The 27,735-nt window shown below is 43.4% G+C and overlaps 1 protein-coding gene across 1 annotated transcript in view; it reads right to left on the bottom strand.

The window, feature by feature from the left end:
• KIAA2012 (KIAA2012 ortholog) overlaps positions 1-23,728 on the bottom strand; it is a 115,947-nt gene extending 92,219 nt beyond the window's left edge. Inside the window, exons 1-7 of the mRNA XM_061204022.1 lie at positions 23,645-23,728; positions 22,173-22,457; positions 9,245-9,404; positions 7,016-7,171; positions 3,059-3,201; positions 1,682-1,865; positions 933-1,075 (exon numbers count right to left, since the gene is read on the bottom strand). Coding sequence (XP_061060005.1) covers positions 933-1,075; positions 1,682-1,865; positions 3,059-3,201; positions 7,016-7,171; positions 9,245-9,404; positions 22,173-22,457; positions 23,645-23,728 — 1,155 coding nt within the window. The remainder of the gene's footprint in view (positions 1-932; positions 1,076-1,681; positions 1,866-3,058; positions 3,202-7,015; positions 7,172-9,244; positions 9,405-22,172; positions 22,458-23,644) is intronic.
• Between the last annotated feature and the right edge of the window lie 4,007 nt (positions 23,729-27,735).

The following is a 27,735-nucleotide window of genomic DNA, read 5'->3' as shown; positions in this document are numbered from 1 at the left end:
TTACTCCTGGTTCAAAGGAACCTGGGAAGACAGATGCCCTTCTGGTATGAATAGAAAGGTTTAGATCAGCTTAGACATGGGAAATCTGAGAAAATCCTGAACAGACTGAAAACGACCTCCCTCACTGGCACCAGGACCACCTGGTATGCCCATGGCTCCTCAGGGCCACTTCAGATGGCACGAATCCCCACCATGAACTAACATTGCTGTTGTTTCCAGTTGGACACAAGATACCTTCACATAAATGCTTCATCTCCTTTCATCCTTCCATCAGCCCTGTGAGGCTGGCATTATTATCTGTGTGCACAGAGGAGGTCACTATAACTCAGAGTGGTGAGCCACTGGCTCAAGTAACACAGCTGCCACGGGCAGAACATTCCAGAGTCCCTGCTCATTCCCACTCAGCACAGGTGCCTCCCAACCAAACTGAAGACCCACACAGAATTTCAAGGCAGGACCAGGCCAGAGACAGCGAAGGACATCTTTAAGGAAGGTGTACCTGACTTCTGAAGGGGGTTGATAAACCTGCAAAATGTATCCTACATTTTCAAAGGTGACAGACCCTCAATTAAGCAAAACCATGTCTGGGTTCCAGCATTTTGAGTTTGAAGTGGGTCAGCTGCTTACAAACTCAAATTCTGTCCTTACATGCTTACAGATAAACCTCAGCCCCTTAACAGAAAAAAGGATTCTGTTGGCACCAGAAAGTCTGGTTAACACCATATTGCTTTAATCGGGGGCAGCTGAAATTTCCTGTACTTCACTATTTTCAACATTTAGTAAATTACTACAGCTTTAGTCCAGCTCCACCCGGTGAGCTCAGAAGCAAGTAAGGCCTGTTCTCTGAGACATCCCTTTGAGTCACTTCATTCCTAGATTGAGATTAATCTTTTAAGCACACGCATGCTTAAAAGCACGCACACACACACAACCTTTTTCCTCCTCACTTCTCCAGATGTGTTTTTTTCTGAGCCAGTGGCAGATGCTACAGGAGGGAAAAGACATCTTTCAGCAGGAGGCTCCTGGAACAAGTGGCTGCTTCTGCCCTGGTAGAGTTTCATATTCCCTTGTTTGTCTGCAGAAATGGGATGGGAACAAGAACTTATTAGTTGCTGGTGTGGGGATGGACAGTTGACTTTCAACTTTTATCACTTTTGGGTTAATGGGAAGAGAGGCAAAGAGAGTGCCGAGGCACTCAGACAGCCATGGCTTTGGCAGAGGCAGCTTCAGGGAGCCCTAATCTCATTATCTGGGTTGGGTTCTTGCTGGTTGAGTCAGGTGATGGGGAGAATAATAACGATCATAATAATAGTTACTATGTATTAAGTGTTAACTATGGGACAAGAATCATGCAAAGTATTTTATATGCATTAACTGAATCCCCATAATAGCCTTATGGAGGTATTATTATTATTCCCATTCTACAGATGAGGAAACGGAGCCTCGGTAAGATTAAATAACTTGCCCAAGGTCACAGTTAGTAAGTGGGGGTAATTTGAGCACAGGCAGTCTGACTGCGGAATGTGTGCGGTCGAGGACTGGTCTCACTCCTACCTCCAGCTGGACTTTGGCAGTTATTTTCTAAGGTGAGTGGCATGAGGAAGTGACACTCAGCCTGCCTTAGTGCTCTCTGCAGGATCAGGTTTACCGAGATCAATAAGCAAGACATTGGGCTTCTTACCGCTGAGATCTGCCTTCCTGTTGGGGAAGGCGCCTCCATAGAATGTCGTGTGGGATTTGTCACGCAGGAGCCAAGAATGATCGATGCGGGCATGCCCAAGGGCCCTCCTGGAGGTTTGCTGTGTGTTTTCATGGTGGCTTTCCTTTGAAGCGTGGATACAACGGTGATTCCCTTTTGACGTGTCCTAGGGAACGACAGATACGCATTCCTGAAAACAGGTTTTGTAAAGGAACAGAGCAGGTTCCTATAACAGTCAGACCTTGTGGCTAGACTGGTGGTTCCAAGGATGAAATCTCCTTAGCAGCCTGGGAAGAAAAACATGGTTATAATGGCAAGATATTTCATGATGTTTATTATAATAAAACATTTTATTATTGGTGATAGAAAGAATGACATTTAACCATGCCTGACATATAGTGCTTTCTTGCAAAAAAATTAAAAATCAAAATCAAAAAATTAAAAATCAAACATTAGTATCACTGTCTTTTCTTTTTGGCAAACTTTTTCTTATTGTAGTAAAATATACATAACAAAATTTATCATTTTAACCATTTTTAAGTGTATAGTTCTGCATTAAGTATATTCATGCTAGTATCATTGTCTTTATCCATCATAAAATGTCTCTTCTCTCCCACTAGGTGGTACTTCTCTTCTCCCCCTTTCCTGTTTCATTGGCGTATGACCTGCTTGTAAGTCATACATGTTTATTCAAGATAGGAGCACGTGTTGTCTACGTTTCTCTGAACCACTGTCGCCTTGTACACACACAAACACACACACACACACACGGGCCTTAGAGTTTAGAAAGCATTTTTACATTTTAACTTATTTAATCCTCATAGCAACCTTGGGAGGTGTGTATGATAACAACTCCATTTTACAGAAGAGGTAATTCAGGTTCAAAGTTAGTTAAATTAGTCACCACAGCTAGCAAGATGCAGGACTCAAAACAAGGCTTTTCCAACTCTACGGCCAACAAAGCTCTTTTTCTAGAGAAGACTAGAGCTGCCTAGATGGGGTGAAGAGTGTAGGGAGGATCTTTGGTTAAGTAAGATTGGAAAACCATGAGTTAAAGCTAAACCAGCCACTTTACCTATAGAACTACCTATGGTCCATGGTCAAATGTGCACTGTGACCCTCTGGGAGGAGGACATGGTGTGCTGCATTTCCCAAATGTATTTGGCCAAGGAACCCTTTTTTTGCATGGAGCATCTGGCGATGCTAGGGTTCCACAGGTGACACTTTGGGAAACAGGGTTCAGTAGGCTCAAAGTACTCTTCTCTTCTCTGGAGGACCCCAAGAAATGGTGAAGGGGGGGAGCATTACCTCTAAAGTCAAGAAGAACAGTGACAGAGGGGACCCCGTTAGAAATGGTACCTCTGCCTGGGTTTCATCTTCCTGCCAGGGCTGCTTCCTGAGTGGTGGCAAGCGAGTCCCCTGGCTGCCGTGGTTCTTGGCTACAGAGCCCTGGTCCACGTGTCCACCAGCCCCAGCTTCCCCTTCATCCAGGCCCTGGTGACCTGCAAAGGTGAACAGTGGGTCAACTTCACAAGCCCAGAGATGGGTATGATGCTGTTAGCTGCTTCCAAACTGCCTTCCTTCTTGCTTTTCTGAGCAAAAGTGTCGATCAAGGCCCTTGTTCCTCCTCCCTCCTTATTACTGTATTTCTGCTAGTGCCTCCACGGAAGTGGCAGCCAGGTCAGTGGAACAGAAATGCTTTAAGAGTCATGAGGCTCAAGGTTGAGTCTTTGTTTTATGGACTCAGTTTCCTCATCTGTAAAATGGGGATACTGATTTCTTGCTCTCGCTTCCTTGCAGAGTTGTCTGGGGCTCAAATAAGATCATGAATATGACAGCCCTTTGTAAACTGTGAGGGACTAGGGGATAACAGAGGTGTGATGATGGTGGGGTGACCTGCAGCCCTGCTCTATTGTCACTGAGATGCTCAGTCTGAAGCACTTGATTTCGTGGGATGTCTGCTGTTCATTTACTTGTAGAAAAACTCAGACAAATGCACTGCTTAGCAATCTGCACTTACCCTGTCTGTGTAACCCTCAGGAAGGATCTGAGTCAACAGATGACTCCAGCATAGTTAACAAATCTTTCATCGATGGTTAAAGGGTCATGCAGCTATTTTCATCACTTACTCAAGGTAGATTTATTGCTGAAACAGTCTGGCAAACTTTCCTTGTTTGGAGCTGCTTTAGCAACACCTCCACTCTCTGCTTGCAGCTCCGTGGAACAATGCGGGGCTGTCTTTCAACCAGAGACACTGGAAGCCCTCAGGGGCTCTGTGTATGATGGAGCGCTGGGCTTCTGGAGGCTCCCAGCCAGCCTCACTGTCCTGCATACTCCCCAACCCTTGTCATTCCTTACATCATTCTCATCCTTGGTGTCATTGGGTCAAGAGCCAAGAGCTTATCTGTGGGACTACTCCCTCCCTGCAGCTCCCCTTCCTCTGCCCATTGGCTCCTGAAGGCTACTTTGGGTCTGAGCTGATGCTGAGAGTGTTGGTGGGGCAGATACAGACTCAGGCGTAGGTTCAGGGGGACTGCTCAGGTTTTAGTGACCCAGGGAACCCCTGAATCTGGGGTGGTCCAGGGCCACGTTAGGCCTGCTCCCAAGAAAGCCTCAAATTCATATAGGATGTAGCACTAAAGACCTTTCTGTGTGTTCTAGAATGATCCTTTGGGGTCAAGCTGGACTTCAGAGCCATCCTTCCTGGTCAGATTCACCAGGGAGCCAAATGCATTTCTGAGGGTAGAGGAAGTGAAACTCTGGCCAAATGGCCACTCACCTGCTGAACGGTATTATATGGCAGACTGGCTAGGTTGGGGCAGGGTGCTCTGGGGCGGGAGGATATAGAGAGGCATTCTTCCCTTTGGCTGTATCCCAGGTGATATTGAATATATGACTCAATCTATGTGAGGGAAACCAAGACTCTTCTCAGTAAACATCATCTCTGGCTCATTTATCTATGCTTAACAGAAACAGGTTTGCAAGCAAGGTATTGGAAGTTTCAGTTGTTGAAAGGAGACCACACAACTTGGTCTCTATCTCAAATATGGGTTCAGGTTACCCAAATAGTGTGCATGGGGGTAGTAATTTAGAGCTCTTAGAGAGCTTTTTTACCTGTGTCTTCTCCTATGGTTTTTTACAACAACCCAGAAAGAGTGGAACGCAGACACCACTACTACCATTTTACAGATGAGCAAACTAAGGATGCACAAAGCATAAGTGACTTAGCCAACATCACGTTGTTGGGGGATCTGAGATTTGCAGCCAGGACTTTTGCTACTTTCTCCAATACAGTGTCTGGCAAGGAGAGGGAGGCCAAGGGGGGATAAAGTTAAAACAAATAAACCATCAGTCAGGGTTCAAGCTATAGTCTCTGAGCTATTTTTCCTTCTTTACAAGTTGATTTTTGGTCCCTGTGATCATGGGCAATTGGGCATTACAATTATGCTTAAAAAACACAAGGTAGGGAGGTCTATAACTAACATTCATTGAGCACTTGCTATGAGCCAGATACTGCATTATCCCATTTAAGTCCCACATCCAATCCTGTGAGGTATAGGTGGGTATGGTCATCTTCATTTTATAAATGAGGAAACTGAGGCCCAGAGAGGTCACATGGCTTAGAATCTGGTGCTAATGGCCACGTGTTTAATCACTATTTAATATTGCCTCTCTGTTTCTGCCTGATTGTGACAACTCCTCCATATATGGCATCAATTAGGGAAGTCACTTGATTCCTTAGGTGTGCAGTGTTGATCCACCCTCAAATGGAAGTACTGTAGTCCACAGTCCAGTATTTTTAGATCTTAGGGCATCAAAGTCCAAGGATATTAACTGGAGACAGTAGAATTTTTGAAGCAAGAAGGCATTAGGCAATGGCGAGGTGGGGTGCCACCTGGGGAAGGGCAGAAGGTTCCAGCACAGGAGGATTACTGGGTGAGTTCACTACTCTTAGGACATGGATGGCCCAGAAACTTGATCTCGTCAGTGCCTCAGAATCAACTGGTCTCCGGGATGTTGACCCACATTAGCAAAGTGCATAGAGACTGATGTATAGGCCGGGGTATAATTACAAAGCGAAATACAATTGCCTGACCAGCATGTTTCCCATAGATGAACTATTGGACAAGGTTATGAGCAAAATTCCTTGATAATGGAGTCTAGACTCAAGAGAGGTATATGGTAGGCATGTTTATGGCACCAGGCTCTGAGAACCTGCCATGTTCTTCTCCACTCCATTTGATAGATCAGATTCTCTACTTATCCTGACTAGATCCTTTTGCAAGTACAGGGCTTGGTTAGGCACGACTATTGTTTCTGGAAAATTCCTTTTTCATTTCAGAAAAATTAACTTTATATTATGTTAGGCTCTTGTCCTTTCCTTCTCGTTTCTCAAAAACTCTGGTACTAGTCAAGACCCTATTCTTTGCCCAGTCGTCTTTATCCAGTCATCTTTCCCCATCTCCCTTATCAAAGCAAATCTGGCTCTTTTAATGCTTCAAGTTCCCAAGAATAATATTGACAGGTAGAACCTCCATAGTACTGAACAGCTTACAGACAGCTCACAATAATTTTCTGTGCAGTAACGAGGTAGGCCTTATTATGTCCATTACAGAGATAAGCAAACAAGCTCAAAGAGGTTGAGTGATTTGCTCAAGATCTTGCATCTAGTAAGAGAAAGAACAGCCATTGCGGAACAGGCAGATTTCTGGCTCCAAAGCCTGTATTTTTTCTTATGATATTGCCACAAAACCACAGGTTAAAGAGTGTTAGAGTGAAAAAGACGTAAGAAATCATCTAAAATCTAGACTCTAGATATGCACTGTCCAATACAGTAGCCACTAGCCACATGTGGCTATTTAGATGTAAATTAATTAAAAGTAAATAAAATTTTAAAACTCATTTTCACAGTCACACTACCTACATTTCAAGTGCTCAATAGCCACATGTGGCTGATGGCTACTATATTGGAATTGGACAGCATATATATATATATATATATATATATATATATATAAAATATATATATACACATATATACATACACGTATATACATGTATATATACATATACATACATGTATATATATACATATATATATACACATATATATGTATAAAAAAATATATATATATGTATAAAACATTCCATCATTGCAGAAAGTACTATTGGATGGTGCTGGTCTAGACTAACTCCCTCATTTTACAGATAAGGACAATGAAACCCAGAATTCCTAGACCTTATTTTGGAAAACTTCATTTTAAGCTGTTAAAAATCCAAGTATTTGAGGTCTGGTTTGATAAAATCAACATGTACCTTGTTCCAAAGATTTTCCTGGTTGAATCCAAAATGGAGGGAAGACAGGCAGGAGATGGTATTTGGGGGGTACGCCTGAAAGATCCTGTTGTGGCCTGAGATTCCTTGGTACATTCAGTTGACTTTCCTGGAGCAGCACAGAATCCTTGATGTATCCTGAAGAGTAGGTCAGGAGTTATTGGTAGAAGTAATGGTTGCCAGCCTAGAGGTCTTGGTGATAACTACAAGGTTCCCCACTTGCATTAGTCTTAGCTTTGGACATTGCCCATTAAGGAAGACAATTAGAAGATGTGAGAGATTAAAAAATCAGATAGAAGCCGTAGAGGGTTCTCTGTCTAGTGTCTTGCGTGCCTCTGGTCCTGTGCCACATATATACTTCTTCCTCTCCACCATTCCCAGGAATTGGGTCCCCCTCGTGGAAGAAACATGGCTGCTTCTTTGGGGTTGGGTAAAAGGCACCTCCTGCCTCGGGAGGAAATCTAAAGGTTTCTCCTGGATATATCCTGCTTGCTTCTGCAACCCCCATGATTTTCAGTCCATTCTATAAGTATTTATTGAGGCCTTATCAATGGTCCCACCTCTCTGCTGGGCAGTAGGGTGGATACAGAAAAACCAGACATGGGTCCTTTTTAAAGGCACTAATAGTCTGTTGGAGAGACAAAGCTCTCCTGTGCTCTACGTGTGTGGTCCCAAGTGTCAGTGTTATATAAGGCCAGAAAATGAGGAGCTCAACATTGGCTGGATTTGTCAGAGAAGCCTTTGTAGAAGACGTGTGCCTGAAGGGTGGTGAGGATTTATCATAGGAGTGGAAAGATGGGACCAGAGAACATACCAGCATCACAAAGGTGGTGAGCTCTGAAACGTGAAGGAAGGGGGTGGCAGAGTCCACTGGGCCAATGATCTCATATCCCAGTATTGTCTTTGCTCCTCCAGCTTGAGAGTCTCACCCTCAAGAAGGCCTTTGGTGAGGAATTATGGCAAGAGGCCCAAGAATGCACGTACACATGGACCTTTCCTTAAACCACACATTGTAGCTACATGACTGTCATAGAAGGGTCTGAGACATTTTTTGATGTTAAGAGGGGCTCTCCTCCTTGAAGACGTTGGGCTTGGGCCATGGGGCGGTGGCCTGCTCTGCCCTCCCCCCCACCCAACAATAAACATATCTCTGGTTAAGAGGCTCTTTCTCACAAGTGTTAGATAAATGGAACTGCCTGGAACAGTGGGTCGGCCGTGAAGGGTAAACCAATTACTGGACAAACCCACATCTCTCATTTTCCTTCAAGTCATCACTTATTGGGGAGAGAGTTGTTTTCTCTCCTTTCCCGAAGTAAACCTATAAAGCAAGAAGAAAGTCAGTTTTCCTCTGGTCCTGTCTGTTTGTTGGTGCTGAAGAGATGGCAACTAGCTGAGCAGGCATTGGCAAATCCTACTGCCCACCCCTCTCTTCCCCAATAGGTTTGCCAAATAAAATACGGGATGTCCAGTTAAAATTGAATTTCAGATAAACGATGAATACTTTTTTAGTAGGAATAGGTACCAAATATTACAAGTGTAACTTTTTTGTGCGCGCCTCTGTGTGTATGTGCACGTGTGTAGGCGCTAAATCTGGCAACTCTAATTCCCAACCATTGCCTGTTTTTATTTTTAAGCCATTACAGAGTGTGTTTGGGGTCTCTGTTCAGCAGCAGGGTGTCCATCTCACTCCTGGGTGGGTTGTGCTGGAGAGCCACCTTCTTTGAGGAGAAGGCCTAACATTTCTACGTCCTGGGGGATCTGAGGTCCCTCTGAAGGGGAAGTAGGGGATGTTGGGAAGAGGGTGGCCCCTGGGGTGTGGGGAGGATCTGGCTTCTGGTCTCAGCTTTGCTTTTGGCTGAGTGACCTTGGACAAATTACTTTGCCCCTCTGGGCCTCTTTTTCCTTCTCTTGTAAAAGATTGGGATTGCACTGGAGCATCTGGAGTCTCTGCATGGGGAAGCTTGGGAAGCACGTTCTGCTTGGGATGCAGAGCGTGAGAGTATTGAGAGGCAGTAGAGGGAAGGCAAGACTTTAGGCTGCACTCCCTCCGCACACGTGGGGGAAGCTGACGGGCGACAGGTGCGATGGCACAATTAACACAGAATTGGGCCTGAAATTCTGCTGTTTCAGACCTTGATGGAAAACACACTCTCACACCAGAATACGAGGTGGGGTGGCTCAAGGTGCACCTCCTCCCATGTCCCCACTGACCTGCACATTGGAGCCTGTACATGGTGTCAGGGGGCCACGTCCGCAGGAGGCCGCGGAGGTATCTCTTGGCTGAATACCCAGGCTGGATCCGCCGTAGGCCCTGGCTCTCTGGTTGGCTTCGGAAGTGGAGGTTCGGCTGCCAGGCTCTGTCCTGCTCTCTCTGTGGGGACACCAGTCAGGAAACAGCATGGCTGCTGAGCTGGGAGCCTCCCAGTGATACAGGCGGGCTAGCACAGTCCTCATCAGTAATCCGGGAGACTCCCGGAAGGTGCTGGAAGGCACCAGAAACAGATGCCTCGGCCAACAGACATAAACCAAGAGCCCACCAAGCAAAGCTCTGAAAGGCCCCTGTGGATTTGCAGTTGGAAGGAGAAGGAGAAATGAGAAATACCAGATCCCATCTTGAGATAGAACACCAGAAAAAGATAAAGAGCCTCAAAAGAAAACACATCATTTAGTTCAGCCTGTGGAAATCATTTTAGTATCTTAAAAAGTGGCCCCGTATGGCAATGAGAAAGCCAGGTCGACAAATCAGCATCAACATTCAATGTTTGCAATATGAATAATGGGACAGACAAACTCTGTCTGTGTTCACGATCAGCATGGCATTTTGAAAATATCTGGCTCTGCTGCATTTCGTTTCAGCCAGGGAGAAGTTTCTGGGAACCTACCTGCCAAAGTCACTATGCAAGACATCATGGGAAATAAATGTGAATAATAACATCTTACACTTATAATCCTTTAAGGTGGACAAGTTAATATCATAACCACTTAAATGAGGCAGAAGTTCTCTAAGGGTAATCAGTTAAGCACAAGAATAGCAAACACGTGGTCCTTGTGTTGACATCTCTCCTCATCCCTGTTGTCCATGGCAGACATCACCAATCAATCACAGCACTCTTGACTGAAGAACCGATTGTGATCTGAGTCTGCTTTTTCTCTGGAGAAAAAGCAACAAATAAGGCAGTTTGATAACTAATATATAAATTGACTAAAGGTTAAAAAAAAAAAAAAGCATGGCTTATTATTCAATTGGCTCTACTCTCTCAATTTGTTAATTAAATGAATGCTTGGAATCCAAGCACAGAGCATCACCTGGTCCTTGATGTCTGGACAGTTTATGTGGCAAGTACTTCAAGTACAAAAAGAGCCTGAAAAACTCAGCCCCACATAAATCTTGAGGCTTTTTCCAGAGGACATGAGAGAGGGAGTTGTAGGGAGGGCAGTGGACACAAAATGACTTAAGTTCTTTCACTCACTCCATTTTTTCATTTGGTCATGCAATAAAAATTTGTTGAGCACCTTCTACATGCCAGGCACTGTGTTAAGCCCTGGTCTATGGAGCCATTAGATCCAAGGCTTTTTCTGGATGAACTGGAACTTCATTTCCTCCTGTAAATCTTTGCTTCCAATGACTTCCCTCTAAATGTGATAAAACCAAGCCTCCTCTGAGATGCTGTGGCCCTGGTGCAGATGGCATGACGCCCTGTCTGATCTGGATAAGAGCCCCTTATTTTTCAGTAGGGGGCATTTCTGAAGCACCTGCTTGGTTCTGTAGCTTTACTCGGCCACTTGCTCAATGTGGCAGGGAGTTGCCGAGAAGAATTAGGGAATCCCTTATCCTGGAATTTGGCACATCTAGATACATTTTTGCCTTGAGTTTGAAAGCTGATCTTGGCCTCTGTATTAGCTTCTTATTGCTGTTTAACAGATTACCATACACTTAGTGGCTTTTTATTATTATTATTATTTTTCAGCCGCGCTGCGTGGCTTGCGGGATCTTAGTTCCCTGACCAGGGATTGAACCTGGGCCCCTGGAGTGAAAGCGCTGAGTCCTAACCACTGCCAGCAGGGAATTCCCCCTTTAGTGGATTTTTTTTTTTTTTTTAATAAATTTATTTATTTACTTATTTATTTTTGGCTGCATTGGGTCTTCGTTGCCGTGCACGGGCTTTCTCTTGTTGCAGCAAGGGGGGGCTACTCTTCGTTGCCGTGTGCGGGCTTCGCATTGTGGTGGCTTCTCTTTTTGCGGAGCACAGGCTCCAGGCACGCGGGCTTCAGTAGTTGTGGCTTGTGGGCTCTAGAGTGCAGGCTCAGTAGTTGTGGTGCACGGGTTTTGTTGCTCCGCGGCATGTGGGATCTTCCCAGACTGGGGCTCGAACCCATGTCCCCTGCATTGGCAGGCGGATTCTTAACCACTGCACCACCAGGGAAGTGCCCTTAGTGGCTTTAAATGATACAAATTTGTTATTTTACAGTGCTGGAGGTCAGCAGTTTGAAATGGGTCTCATGGGGCTAAAATCAAGGTGTTACAGGGCTTTCTGGAGGCTCTAGGGAAGAATCTGTTCCTTTGCTTTTTCCGGTTTCTAGAGGCTGCCTGCATTCCTTGGCCTGTGACCCCTTCCTCCATCTTCAAAGTCAGCAACATTGGGCTGAGTCCTTCTCATGCTGCCATCTCTCTGGTTCTCTCTTTTGATTCCTTCTTCCGCTTTTAAGGATCCCTGTGATTATACTGGGCCTGCCCTGATAATCCAGGATAACCGCCTTGTTTTAAGGCCATCTGGTTAGTAATCTTAATTCCATCTGCAACCTTAATTTCCCTTTGCCATATAACCTAATATATTCATAAGTTCCAGCAGTTAGGTTGTAGACATCTTTGGGGGGCCATTATTCTGCCTACCACAGCTTCTTTAAGTTTTTTTTTCTAGTTTTCTGGTTCCTGTTCGTAATTTCTCAAATTATGCCTGTGAAGTTGGTTCATAAATTTCACATCTCATTGGATTAACTGAAGTACTGCGGGAGGCCGCAGGCCTGCTTAGGTTACCAAAAAGCTCACTCAGGGTTAAATCTATTCACTCATTTCCAACATGTAGAAATAATAAGTTAAGTGGAAAAAAGCAAGGTATTAGAGAGCATGTATAGTACAACTACAATCCCATAAAAGTTTATTTTATAAATGTATAATCATGGTGGAAAGACTGGAAGAAAATTCATTAAAATTCTAATAACAACAGTATTAGGGTGTTGGGCATAAGATTACAGATAGTTTTTTCTTCTCTCTTTTTTTATGGAATCAAAATTTCAGTAAAATAGATTATATTATAAATGGAAAACATGTTAAAAATTAATGTATTTTATTGCACCCACCGCCCTTGCATACATTCTCCATATTTTTCTATTCCTTCTCCAACATTATCCTGAACCTCTAACCACCAAAATTACTCTAAAACATAAAAGGAGGCAGAAGGGAGCCAGGAAGGGAGTTTCTGGAACAGGGAAATAAACGATAGCAGGAGGCTGGCTGCCGATGGTTCCAGACTTCTCAGGCCTGCCTTGGCTTTGCTAATCAACCCCAGCTTTTGGTTCTTCTGAAATGAGTAATTAGTGTGCACAGAGGGGTCTCTTATCCACACTCCACCGGGAGTGCTTCCTCTAACAAGGGACTTGCTCTGGCCCGCCAACTTCCTGGTGCTCCCCCGGCCTCCATGTGCAGAGGGGCAAAGGGGCGCCCTTGCATCTGTCCGCAGCCCCACACCTCGGTCCTGGCAGGCAAGGGTTTTCAGAAGATGGAAGGAGCCCATGTGTGCACTGCTCCCGCCCAGCAGATATGCGGTGGCAGGGTGCCAGTGTCCCCAGGAAGACAAGAAATGCCCAGATCGCCAGCTGTCATCGTACCACAGAGGGTGGGCAGCCTTTGTGTGCAGGAGTCAACAGAGAGGTAAAGAGAGAAATCCAGCTCTCCCAGGGCTGGCAGGCAAAGCCCTCTGTAGTTTGACCCCACCCACTTCTCCAGGTAAGAGCCACACCTGTCTAATTACTCTGACTTTGCCCACTCTCCCCTCTGGGCTTTCACTGACCTATGCCTAGAGGGTCGCTCTCCATTTATTTTTTACCACAAGACTCAGCTCAGATTCTACCTCCTCCAAGACGCCACTCTAGATTTTCCTAGTAGGAAGCAATCTCAGTCTCTACCATCTTTATACTTTGACAGCATATTAATAAATTATAGTCTAGTTCCTCTCATGGGCTGCCTTGTATCAGGTATCACAGGAGCACAAATCTGCCTACCTGACCACATTGTACACCCAGCCCTGCTGGGTAGAGGTTATGACCTCCCACTGCCACACCCTGGCAACTAATATGTTCATCTAACAACTATCTGTTGAGAATTTGCCATGTGTCAGGCAATGTTCAAGGCACTGACTATTTAATAACTATTCAAGATGTTAGCTCAATGGAATAGAAATCCCCCAAATGTCTGTACTTTCCTGCTGACCACCTGTACCTCGAGCTGCCCACTCCAGTCAGAAGTCCTTCTCTCCGGAGGAGCATAGCTGGTGTCTCCTGCCCCTTGGTCAGGCTTGCCGGAGTTAGTGTGCCCTGGCAAAAGCCAAGCCTTATTAGAACAGAGGGTAACCACCACTGTTGTTGCACCTGTGCAGGTGTGCCTGGAGCCAGACTTGGGGCTGCCAGGTGAGTGCAACCAGAGTTGAGGTGAGGGTGAGGTGGGAGGGGAGAGATGTGTGTCCACTTGCAGCTGTGCCTGAAAAGTCTTCTCAGCCCCAGCCTGACTTTAATCAGCCTCGTGTAAACACTGACACTTTCAGCTAGCTCTTTTCTCTGCAGGTTTAATTTCTGAGGGTCTGTACAAATGATACTATCTCTCCCACACATCTTTGGTGGCCATATGTTCCTGAGTATCAAGCCATTAAGAAGAGAATCATAAAGTGGTCTTAATTTTCCCATAGTTGCAATGCTGTAACAGGGTTTGATTCTCAACCAAACCGTTTAGCACCAAAGATTTGACCAGCCATATGTCACAAAAGCAAAGAAGATACAACAACTAGAAATGAAAACAGAAAAAATTAAGCTTCAGTTTCTTTAAGAGCTCAATCTGCTTCAGTCTGAATCCTGGCTCCATTATTTACTAGCTGTGTGGCTTTGGGGAAATTACTTGACCCATCTGTGCCTCAGTTTCCTTATCTGTCAAATAAGGATGATAAAAGTATATACCCTGCATGCAAAAATAAATGAAGTTGGATCCTTACCTTGCATCATATACAAAAATTAACTCAAAGTAGAATAGACTTAAGAGCTAAAACTATAAAACCCTTAGAAGAAAATGTAGGGGAAAAGCTTCACAACATTGGATTTGGTGATGATTTCTTGGATATGACACCAAAAGAATAGGCAACAGAAGAAAAAATAGATAAGTTGGACTTCATGAAAATATAAAGCTTGGGACTTCCCTGGCAGTCAGTGGTTAAGACTCCGTGCTTCCACTGCAGGGGGCACAGATTCAATCCCTGGTGGGGGAAGTAAGATCCTGCATGCCACGTGGCCAAAAAAAAAAAAAAGAAAGAAAATGTAAAACTTTTGTGCATCAAAGGACACTAGCAGGAGTGAAAAGGCAACCCACAGAAGGGGAGAAATTATTTGCAAATCATATATATCTGATAAGGGATTAATATGCAGAATGTATAAAGAACCCTTACAACTCAAAAACAAAAAAACAAACAACCTGATTTTAAAATGGGCAAAGGACTTGGATAGACAATTTTCCAAAGAAGAGACACAAATGGCCAATAAGCACATGAAAAGATGCTAAATATTACTTGTTACTAAGGTATGCAAATCAAAACCACAGTGGGATATCGCTTTGCACCCATTAAGATAGCTATTATTAAAAAAAACCACAGAAAATAACAAGTGTTGTTGAAGATTTGGAGAAATTGAAACCCTTGGGCATTGCTCATGGGAATGTAAAATGATGCAGTGACTATGGAAAACAGTATGGCGGTTCCTCAAAAAACAAAAAATAGAATTACATATGATCCAGCAATTCTACTTCCGGGTATATACTCAAAAGAGTTAAAAGCAGGGACATTGACAGGTATTTGTACATCCAGGTTTATAGCAGCATTATTCACAATAGCCAAAACGTGGAAGCAATTGTGTCCATCAACTGATGAATGAATAAACAAAATGTGGTATATACACGTAGTGAATCATTATTCAGCTTTAAAAAGAAAGGAAATTCTGATACATGCTACAATATGAACGAACCTTGAAGACATTATGCTAAATGAAATGAACCAATCACAAAATACTAAAAGGATAACTATGTATTATTTCACTCATATGAGGTACTTAACAGTGATCAAATTCATAGACACAAAAAGTAGAATGATGGAAAATAGGGAATTACTGTTTAATGTGTAGAGAGTTTTAGTTTTGCTAGATAAAAAAGTTTTGGAGATGGATGGTGGTAATGGTTGTATAACAGTGTGAATGTACTTACTGCCACTCAACTGTATAATTAAAATTGATAAAATGGTAAACTTTATGTATATTTTACAACAATAAAAAGTACACATAAAGTTGTTGTGAGGATTAAATGAGATAATAAGTATAAAGTGCTTAGAATGGTGATGGGTACAATAGTATTACTTAAGTGTTAGCCTATTACTTAAGTGTTAGCCGTTATTATAAATATTCTCTATCTAGTGGTTATACAAGGGAACCAATGGATGAAATACATAGAGCCAAGCCTACTGGATCATATATATGGCTTACTTGAACATGTTACCTAACGACCCAGATTGGTTTTAATGAAAATCTGATTTGTGTTCTGATTTGTGTAATAAAGGATTTTAAGGGATGTGTTGGAAGACCAAGATCCCTTTAAAAAAATACTGTTAAAGCAGGAGAGATGTTACTTTTCCCTGGAGCATGTGGAATCTTCAAAATTAGGCCCTCTAGGGACTAAAAGTGGGGCTTTGGACTCAATTGTCCAGGCTCCAATTCTAGCTCCACCACTCAGATGTATAATTTGGGGGAAGTTAATTAATTTCAAACCCCCATTTTTCCTACTACAAAATGGAAGTAATGGTGGCACCCAGCTCATTAGCTTGTGCAGATTGGGTGTGGTTATAGAGATTAAATGCCTGGTCTACACCAAGCACTCAACAAGTGTTAGCTATTACTGACAATACCTTTGACCTCATCATTACGGATGACCCATGATTCTCTCCTGATCTTTCCTACTTCTAGGTTTATTAAAGGCTGTAAGTACAACTGCTCAGGAGCTGCTCAAATGGAGCACACTTGGCAGAATGAGTGCAGTCAAGCCACTCTTTCTCCGCTTGCTGCTTTGGTACCTCCTAGAACCTTGCTGACAGTCATCAGAGCACTTCTTAGGGACACCATCAAACCAGTAGCAGGTAATTGATTAGGACTTGCAAAGGGAACTTTGTCTTCCTGATCTTTGGCTGAAAGGATAATTTATTATTCTTCCTATTTTTCTGTATCTTTCTATTTTGTATAATGAGCTGATGTTATGATTAGAGTGGAAAAATAAACTTTATTCAAAAAACATAACTTATCACAATATTACTTGATAAAATAGTAGTCTGAAAGTGCCTTCATGGGTTGTATATTGACTGAAAACACCAACTAAAGAGTTAAGCACCTTGGGTACTGAGATGTGGGGAGAGATTAGGCAGTATGGAATCAGTGGAACAAGGCTGACAATACTCTTAAATGTAATCACACTTATAAGGGAGATGGCAGATGCGGTACAACCTTGGTTGAAACCAGCTATAGTCAACTGAATCCTGTTCATGCTTCAAAGGGATAAAGAAATGGGATGCTCTGTGAACTGAATTTTTAAAACAGATTATTTCTAATACATTATTTAATCAATGTACCGTGTTGGACATGTAAAAAATATCACCAGATTTTCAAAATTCTAAAAATATAAGAATAAGAAATAAGAAAACAATGTGAGAATTATTTAAAATTTCCAGTGATTTGAGAGGTACTTGAGGTTTCTGCTATGCTTCAAAAGCATCATTATGAGTATCATTTAGATATTACCCCAAATTATGGTTATTTAGATTTCATAGCTATTTGATTTTTAAATATGTGATGGGAAGCTGGACGAATTAGAGGCCTCAAGAAGAATGGTTTTAATTTTGGGAATGTTTGAACTGTATTACCTTCTGTTTTAAAAAAACCAAACAAGCAACACATCTGTGTGTATCTAGAAGTGTAAGAACTCTGACACCTAATCTCTCGATTTAGCGCATTTATCTTTGCTCATTAGGAAGTTGGGCCATCAAGAAAGTTAAAGAGTAGGTGTGTGTTGAGCTATAAAATGAAACCCAGATGGATTGCCACATGCATGTCATTAGATCCATATGTAGAACTGGAGATGGTGTGAGATGCTTTAAAAATTTAATTCACCTTCCTGCGACAGCCTTGATTCTCACGGGTCTGAGTGGAGCCTGTGTTGTGTAGGTTTCCTGATTCACAGTTTAGCCAGGAGAGATCCTTCTGTGAGCAGCGCTACTCTATTGGTTACCCATCTTCCCTTTTATTTCCCTCCCCACTTTGGCTCTTTTACTTTGAGTGTGGTGCTTTTAACTCTTGGACTATACTACTTGGAGGAAGAAATACTGATCCCGAGGAACAGATGGTGTGGTTATTGCGGGGCTCAGTTTACGGCACTGTTTCTATTCTGTTTCCCACCTGGCTCTCTAGGGTTAACCTGGCCTTCCCTTTCATTGTCTACCTCCTTCAAAGTCATAGTTTTGTTTTGGTTTTTGGTTTTTTTTGGATAGGTAAGAAGTGGACTTACTTAGAGAGAAACACTCCATAGACAGAGCGTGGGCCATCTCAGAAGGCGAGAGGCACAGGAATATGGCATGGTTAGTTTTTATGGGCTGGGTAATTTCATAGGCTAATGAGGGGAAGGATTACTCCAACTATCAATATTTTGGGGAAGGGGCGGAGATTTCCAGGAATGGGGCCACCACCCACTTTTTGATCTTTGATGATCAGCCTCGGAACTGTCATGGCGCTGGTGGGTATGTCACTTAGACAAATTTTTTACTTTAAAAATTCCATGACTTAAAGAAAATAATGTTTGGTGAAAGGATATGTATGAATAAAAGTATGACTTATAGTCCCACCACCCATGGTTAAATTTTGATGTGTATCCTCCTTCTTGTATAACTAATTTTTAAAAATTGGGATTATATTCGAGAGGTGATGTTTTGTACACTGTCTAGTTTCGAATGCTGGGGTAATTATCTCTGTGGGTGTATAAATCTTGAGTGAATTACTTGAACTCTCTGTGCTTTAATTTCCTTACCTTTAAAATGGAATAATAATAGTACCTACCCCTACAATTGATAGAAAGCATATTGAGTTATGCAATGGAAAGCACTTACAACAGTGGCAGGAACATAGTAAATACTCAAAAAATGTTAATGAACTTTGCTATTTTTAATACGAATACTATTTTATAACCTGCTTTTAAAAAATACACTGTATTTTCTCATGTTATTCATGAGTAATACATGATTTTATTGCCTGACCCCAAATCCATTGTATGACTGTACTTTATTTAATCACTGTCCCATTGTTGGACATTTATTATTTTCAATGTTTTGTAGGGTAATAAATAACCCTGTAGTAAACATTCTTGTGTGTAAATCTTTGGCCACATCTCTGATTATTTCCTAAGGCAACTTCCTAAAAGTAGAATGCTAAATCAAAGAGTATTAGCTCTTTTTAGGTTTTTGCCAAAATGCCCTCCAGAAATGTCATGTGAATTTGTACTCCTAATGTATGAGACATCTCATTTCCCCATAGCCTTCCCAGCACTGGATATTATGATTTTAAAAGTTTCTTGCCAGGCTATAATTTTCATAATCAGATGGTGCTCTGTAGTTTCCAAAGCTCTCCTCTTCTGAGGTGTTCATTGTCTTTTTTTAATAAATTTATTTATTTTATTTATTTATTATTTTTGGCTGTGTTGGGTCTTCGTTGCTGTGCGCGGGCTTTTTCTAGTTGCGGCGAGCGGGGGCTACTCTGTTGCGGTGCACGGGCTTCTCATTGCAGTGGCTTCTCTTGTTGTGGAGCACGGGCTCTAGGCACATGGACTTCAGTAGTTGTGGCACGCAGGCTCAGTAGTTGTGGCTTGCGGGCTCTAGAGCGCAGGCTCAGTAGTTGTGGTGCATGGGCTTAGCTGCTCTGCGGCATGTGGGATCTTCCCAGACCAGGGCTTGAACCCAGTCCCCGGCTTCGGCAGGCGGATTCTTTTTTTTTTTTTTTTAAACTTTTGGGTTTATTTATTTATTTATTTATTTATTTATTTATTTGTGGCTGTGTTGGGTCTTCGTTTCTGTGCGAGGGCTTTCTCTAGCTGCAGCAAGTGGGGGCCACTCTTCATCGCGGTGCGCGGGCCTCTCATCATCGCGGCCTCTCTTGTTGCGGAGCACAGGCTCCAGACGCGCAGGCTCAGTAATTGTGGCTCACGGGCCTAGTTGCTCCGCGGCATGTGGGATCTTCCCAGACCAGGGCCCGAACCCGTGTCCCCCGCATTGGCAGGCAGATTCTCAACCACTGCGCCACCAGGGAAGCCCGTGTTCATTGTATTTAATTCCAAATCCCTCTTGAGTTTTTTTCCTCCTATTTTAACGTACCATGTCCTCTAATCTTAAATTCCTGCCTTATTACTATTCCAAACTTTTTCTTTCCTTTCTGATTTCCTCACACCATTTCCCTTCTATTCATTTGGAGTGAGACTACAGTGTTCTGTTTGTACAGTTACATGTTGTAAATCTGGTAGATGGATACCTCAGGAAGACAGAAACTTTTTTTTCATGGAGCCCAAGTCTAACTAAAATTGAAGCCATCCCCAAACAGACTCATCTACTTTATAAAGTAATAAGATCACTGTTGCCTGGAATATTTAAGCCCTATAGACAAGCATCTGAAAGCTGTGGAGGGTATTCTTGCTCTGGGCAGTAAGTCAGCCTACATATCAGTGTCCAGCCAGGAAAACAGAAACCACTCTAAATATTTAGGCATAGAAGGAATTTAATTCAGGTAATCGGTTACACAAGTGAATAGAGAGCTCAGAAGCCAAAAAGATGTTGAGGCAACACTGAGATTAGTAACATCAGGAAGCCAGTCTGACCCCTAGGTGAAAGGGCAGAGGAAGGAGCTGGCAGGGTCACCTGGAGGAACCTGGAGCTACAGTGGCCCTGCTTGTCTGTTGGGAGCTGGGCCACAGAGGTGATGCGGGTGCTTCTCACCACTACAGGTAGAATGGGAGGGGAGAAATACCTGGGATTTTTTCCTCTCCCTCTCCAATCTCCTTCCAATGTCTTCCAATGGCAAATTCAATTAGAAACCAGTTGACACAGATGTTTGTGGAATTATATGCAGCCTGTGGTCAATCCCACTGTGATGCAGAGTAGAGTAAGGTAAGGGTGAGGAGTGGATGTGAGGGCAAACACGCCAAGGCCTGGCACAGAGACTCCTGGAGGCCTTCCAAGTCCACGGACAATAGGGTGAAGTGCAAAGCATGCTGGCCCTGGAGAGTGGGCAGCCTTGGGTTTGAATCCTGGCTCTGCCATTAACTAGCTCTGAGACCTTGGCCAAGTCACTTAACTCCTCCGAGCCTCATTTTCCTCATCTACAAAAAGGGGCAAGAAAAACCATATCTCACAGGTCATTGTGAAGATTTAATGAAATAATAGCTGTAATATAATACTAAGCATTCAACAACAATTGGTTTCCTTTCATCCAAGAATTTATGATTTTTAATACCACGGGCAATTGGGCATTTGGTCAAGGTCATTAAGCTTCTTTGTATTTTGAAAGAGGGAAAAGGAGCAGAGGAATTTTCCTTTTGGAAACTCTGCCTTGGTGGGGTAGGTGATAAATTGCTCAATAATGATACTGGGGGATGATCTAAAAAACATGGACGGTATCGTGCATGATCGATTCATTCATTTCACAAACACTTATGGGTACTCACATTTTTCTGGAAACTAAGATTTAGATGTGGTTCCTGCCCTCAAGGAGATGGGAACCGTTGGACAAAGAGATGAATTGCAATGTATGATGGTATGGGAATGCTCACAGAGGAGGGAGCGATGGGATAGCTCTGTCTAGGGAAGTGGGAGAAGCTTCAGTGGGCGATGATATTGGAGTTGTGTTTTGAAGGATGAATAGGAGTTTTACAGCTGTAGAAGCATGTGCAAAAGCATAGAGTCACAAAAGGGCATGGGATGTTAGTGGAACGGTGAGCTCTTCACATGGGTGGGGCCTTGAGGGGTCCATAGTCATGGCGGTGGTTAGAACAAGTTGCAGATACGGCTAGGAATGGAAGAGAAAGCCAGTGCTTGAAGCGCTTGGTACAAGAAGTTAACAACTTTATCCTGTGGGGAATGAGAAGCCAGCAGAGACTTTTAAACTAGGGAGTCACCTACCATCTATAAGCTAGAATTTCACGAAGTGACACATTGTCCCAGCCTCTCTCATGGCCTCAACCATAGAGCTGATGCATGTCGTTATATAAAGCAGGGGCCACGTATATATCTCATAAGACATTAGAGAGTATGAATCAGAAAAATGAGCACAGGGGTTTCCCCTTAATATTAAATTCAGAGTGGAAAAAGCCATTAACTTATCCTGCAGATGCTGAAGGGCTCAAGGTAAATATTTAAAATGTTCTCCTCATTTCCACAAAGCCAAGAACATCAGAGGTGTGATGATGATGCTTGTGGCTATGAGACAGAACTTCAAGGATTCTGATGAAACGTGTGCTAGCCCAGATCTGTCTGAATGCTGAAAAGGACTTTGTGTCATTCTAATGGAAAGGAAAACACAAAATGATAATAATATAGCCCTTTATGCTTTTCAGAGCCCTTTCACATAGATTATTTCATTTAAGCCTCATGACAATTGTGTACCGTGAGTACAATCCCATTTTAGAGATGAAGAAATGGAAGTCTGAGGGTTTCATACCTTCCTAGGGTCTGCGAAGAAGTTATATCCAAAGCTGCAACTGGATTTCTAGAGACACAGACCAGGGCCTTCCCTGAACCCTGGACAGTGCTCTGCCTACCTGTCTCCTTCCATACGCCAGGATGGCTTCTTTGAGGTCCTGAAGTGTGCACAGTTCAAGATCCAGCCTCTTCCTGTGGCCTTTGGGGCAGTAGGAGCCTTTTCTCCTCTCTTTGGGGGTCCATGCTGATATGGCTAAGCCTTCCGAGTAGAGGATCAGGGCGCCCTTTCTAGTGCTGAATGTTTTAGGAAGAAGGAGGCTCCACATGTGCTGGTCGGCATTGCCCTCATCCTGCGGTTTGCTGACCAGGATATAATCTTCTGGGGACTTCCAGTTCAAGTAATCCTGCAATGGAAAGAAACCTCCTTGATTGGTCCACAGTGGAAGGCCCTTTTATAGCAAATACTGCTTGGGCAGGTGTTTGACGTGTTTTTAGTGACTGGTTTTCTCTGAATTGCTCACATGGTGTCACAGAATACATTCACGCTTCTTGGCAACTGTTTTTGTTCTCTGCCTCTCAGAGTTAGTAGAACCTAGGGCACGATTCTATTTTACCCTATATAACTTTCAGGAGAGCCATTTATGCCTGGAGGCTTAAATAGGGTAGAGTGTAGCTTCCAGGCCAGTTAAAATTTCCTGGTATGCAAGTAAGTAGTCAGAATTACCAAGGGCAGCAGATAACTTTGAAATTAGACCTGGACCAGCTGGCAGTTTAAATACGAGAAAACCATTCCAGCCCATCACTTCAGCTGTACACAGGGAGAATTTCTATACATTCTAGATGCTATGTAACATTACCTAATTTGGCTGTTTAAGAGCCTATAAAGCAGTTACATATCTTGTAAGTAAGTAAATGCCATTGGCCACAGAGGTCCTTTGAAAATTTATATGTCTTTTAATACATTGAAAGTCAAATATCATGACAAACTACAACAACAATGGAAATCTCTGTGTGATCCAAAAATTTTCAAAGTATCCCCAGTGGATTTCTTATTCCTGGCAGGATTCAATGAAATAAAATTCCAGTACAACGAGGGAATTTTGCTACCTCTTTAAAATCTTCTAAAATGAAAAAATTTTTTGCCTATATTAAATGTGAGTCCTGGGGGTTGAATTCCAGAAGGTTCAAGGAAGCCATTGAATTGGCACGAACATTTCAGCATTTCAACCACAGAGCATGATGTCTAAAAACCAAACAGCCATCAGCTTGCCTAGAACACCGGTGGAAATTCTGGTCTTGTACCAAACCGCCCAAATTCTAGACAATCTGGAATCTCCTCCAGTCTAAAGCAAATGAGGCTGTAAGTCAGTGTGTGAGGGGGAGGAAGAGGGCCCCAGTGGCAATCTCTGTGTGTCAAGCAAACTATCTTATTTTCTTGAATTTAAGAAAAGGAAGAGGGACAATCTCCCAGTGACCCCCACCACTGGACCAACAAAACAAACCAAAACACACAGGGCTCAGCCCCAAATGAAAAAATAGAACATTCCTCCTCCACCCCCAAAATATGCTTTTATTCAGCTGTAAGACTCACCTCTGGTTCAAAATAGACTTCTAACTTCTGTTTGTTCTGGACCAACTTCCCATGTCCCCGGCTCAGGAGAGAGAGGGTGAACATATTTTCCCTCTGACCACCCTTCTCAAGGGCAGTTCATCTTGGTTTTGAAGGCTGAAAACTGGTCACACCTCAAGATTTCCTGACCTCAGCAGTGAGCCCAAGAAGACCACAAACACTGGGCCTTTTATTAAATACATTTTCCCCTCATACAGCAGCTTCTTAATAACAACCAGTCACACAGTTTAGACAGTGTGTGTCTTTGTCGGGAGAAAAAATAAACCGCAAACCCAGACTCCTCAAGCCCTGGATTGTCTACTCTCTGGGCAACCTCTCTCTCCCCTTCGCCTGTGCCCTTGTTGTCCCCTGGTCCTGTTGCTCTGGTACCGGCTGTGCGCCTCGGCAGATCTGGGCCACAGCACCATCCCTCTCACTGTGAGCGGAGGTTGTTTCCTGGTTGCTATGGCAGCACAGGGAAGTGAAGTCCCTTAAGCCAGACTAGGCAAGGCAGGGACTGTGGGGAGGGAGGGTCAAATGGACATCGAAGGGACCAGGCTCAGATTTCAAGTCCTGATTTCGGGATTGGGGGGGCGGTGGGTATGTTGGGATATTTCTTCTGTTATAGTATTCATCTTGCTTTTAGAGAGCGTCTCCCCCTTCTCCTGATATGTGAGCCTTTCACCGTCAAGTGATCATTAACAGACTCAGAGGAGTCGTCTAGGTCACCTAAAGCGACCTGTGACGTTTTCCTTGGCTGAGTTCCAGGGTCTCCTCAACTGGACAAGAGTCCTCGTTCTGGTGGTCGCTGCTTTGCAGGAGTGAGTGGGAGAAGCTTCCCAGTGAGTGGACACTGGGAATCTCCAGATTCCTTTGCATACCTGGATCTCACTTGGGCACCTCCCATCTCTAGAGGGAGGGGGTACTTGGGAGATGCGGGTGGGGACATTTTTGTTGTCACAATGACTGTCCGCTGTCCTGCATAATGAAGAATAGTCTCACTCCGAATGTCAATGGCATCCTCTTTGAGAACCACTGCTGTGGCCTAGGCTGCTTGGTTTTCCTTGATACTGACACTGTGAGGAGGACAGAACTGGGGGAAGAGGGTCAGGGAACAAAGAGACCTTTTTGCTTATCTAGGACTCTGCTTTGGTCTGGAAAAGCGACCTGCCTTGTCATCTGTCATCAGAGCCTCAGGGCAGTCCCATGGGAGCGCCCCCTGCTGACCTGGATGAAGAAGTGCAGCTGGTCCCAGGCCCACTTACCTTTAGATCTCCCTCTGTGGCTGTCACTTTTCTCGGAGGCAGGCTCAAGTCTCATGAGGAAGAAATAGAGGTCATCGTGTATAATTAGATTGGGCTTATCATGGGGAATCAAGTCAGTGAATGCAGGGGTTCAAAACAGAATTTAGTCAAAATCACAATGGATACCACTTCAACACCCATTAGAACTATTTAAAAAAATAAAAACAAGAACAAAAAGCCCAGAAAATAACAATTGTTGCTGAAGACGTGGAGAAATTGGGATCTTTGTGCACTGTTAGTGGGAATATCAAATGGTGCAACAGCTATGGAAAATAGTGTATGGCAGGAATTCCCTGGCGGTCCAGTGGTTAGGACTCTGAGCTTTCATTGCCAAGGGCCCAGGTTCAATCCCTGGTAGGGGAACTAACATCCCATAAGCTGCGTGGCCCAGCCTAGAACAACAACAACAAGAACAACAAAAACCAGTATGGCAGATCTGCAAAAAATTAAACATAGAATTACCATATGATCCAGCGATTCCACTTCTGGGTATATGACCCCAAAGAAGTGAAAGCAAGGACTCAAACAGATATTTGAGCACCCACGTTTATAGCACCGTTATTCACAATAGCCAAAATGTGGAAAAAATTCAGGTGTCCACTTTTTTTTTTTTTTTTTTTTGCCATGCCGCATGGCATGTGGGCTCTTAGTTCCCCAACCAGGGATCCAACCCGAGCCCCCCACAGTGGAAGCACGGAGTCTTAACCACTGGACCTTCAGGGAAGTGCCCAGGTGTCCACTTGACAGATGATAGATGAATGGAAAAACAAAATGTAACAAACATATACAATGGAATATTATTCAGCCTTGAAATGGAAAGAATTTGGATACATGCTACAATATGGATGAACCTTGAAGACATTATGCTGAATGAAATAAGCCAGTCACAAAGGGACAAATATTGATATTGTATGATTCCAATTATATGAGGTACTTTGAGTAGTCAAATTCATAGAGACAGAAAGTAGAATGGTGTTTCCCAGGGGATGTGGTAAAAGGGAATGGAAAGTTAGTGTTGAATGGGTACATAGTTTCAGTTTTGGAAGATGAAAAATTTCTGGAGATCGGTGGTGGTGATAATTGTACAACAATGTAAAAGTACTTAATGCCAATGAATGGTACATTTTAAAATTATTAAAATGATAAATTTTATGTTATGCATATTTTAGATTTTGAGTTAAAATCTAAAAAAAATGTAGAGCAAAGAAAACAAAAAACTGAATTTAGCACTTTATAATTTGAAAGCCAATTGGTCAGCATGAGTGAACTCCTCACAGCAGATGAGACAAAATTCTACAAAATGAGGGTTCCAAATAGTTTCCCGGGTCTTAAGCTACAGCTGCTCTCTCCCATCCTCTTCTCCATCCCTTCAAAGTGCCAAAAGGACTCTTCAACAAAGCTCTACTGGGAGATTACTATATGTGAGATGTGGTCTCTGCCCTCAAGAAGCTCCCAGCAGGGTGAGAAGACAGGTGCATGTGAGCCAGTATCTGAAAGATGATGTGACAAGGTGATATGGAGGTGGAAATGAGTAGGTGCCCTAGGAAAGAAGAGGGGGTGGTGGTGGGATGATGCATGGTGGTGGGCCTTGTAGAAGGTCACGAAGATGAGGGATATTAGAGGTGGGCTTTAATGGACAGTAGTGGATGGTGAGGAGGGAAGATGAGAGAGCATATTGCAGGAGGCATGGAAAGGAAAGTCTAAGATCTCTGGGGAAGGGACAACTTCTTTGGTGTAGCCACAGCCTCGGGTCCCGTGGACAGAGATGAAGCTGGAGAGACAGGCCAGCTGGCCAAGACCATGAAGGCCACATGTCCCTGCGAAGGCACCTTGGACTTTATTCTTCAGGCAGGGTTTTTAAAATGGGGGGTGATGTGATTCTACCTGGATTTTAGAAAGATAACTCTGAGAACAGTATAAAGGATGGATAGAATGAGGGATGTTAGCTTATTTCATAAAGGTGAACTTTTAGGAACTTGCATCCCAGGCCAACCTTCCCTTGGGTGGGAATGAATTTGTCAAATAGGCCAGGAATAGTCATTTGCTAAATGGCCTTTGAGAGAGACATAGAAGGGGAAACTCCATGCCAACTGCAATGAAATATAAATGTTGCCATTTTGAAAATGCCATTGCTCAGGGAAGAGAAGTAAGGTAGCATAAGAGAAAAGTGATGGAGTGACTGGGACCGGAATGAGAGCCATTGTTGTCATCCAAGGAATAACTCCAAGTTTTTCCATCGGAAATTCTTCCTCTGAGCTCACCTGGCTTGGAAATGTTAACTCATCTATAAATGGTGAAGTAGGTCCCCAGGAAGTGATCTTTCTGAGTCTAGGTTGAATGAGCATCTCACCTGGGAAAATAGCCAGGTGCCCATCTGGCCCTCCCAATGCTGTATAGCAAGGCTGCTAGGCCCCTCTGGGGTTGTAGTCTGGGAGCAGCCAGACCAGAGCCCGAAGTGGGCCTCTCCTAAACTGTCGTGTTTACATCCATGCTGTTTAATATGGACAATGAACAGATGTACAGATCAATTAATAGACATTTAAAAGCATTTACTCCATCCCCATAGCAGTTTATGGAAAGTGCATTTAGAAAGCAATCGAAGTTATTGCTATTCTAAGGTGGTAGGGGATCCCAGATGAAAGGCCCTTGTAACTGGAAAGTATTTATAACTCAAGAAGAAACCCTCCACACCCATGTTATATAACACCAACACCATCTCCTGGCATGCCTGACCTGTCAGCCCATGCAGCATGTCTGTTTAAATTACTC

Source organism: Eubalaena glacialis, chromosome 1 (genome assembly GCF_028564815.1).
Source record: "Eubalaena glacialis isolate mEubGla1 chromosome 1, mEubGla1.1.hap2.+ XY, whole genome shotgun sequence".
Lineage (NCBI taxonomy): Eukaryota > Metazoa > Chordata > Mammalia > Artiodactyla > Balaenidae > Eubalaena > Eubalaena glacialis.
Note: the sequence above shows the minus strand (reverse complement) of the source record. Positions and strands in the feature narration are given on the sequence as shown.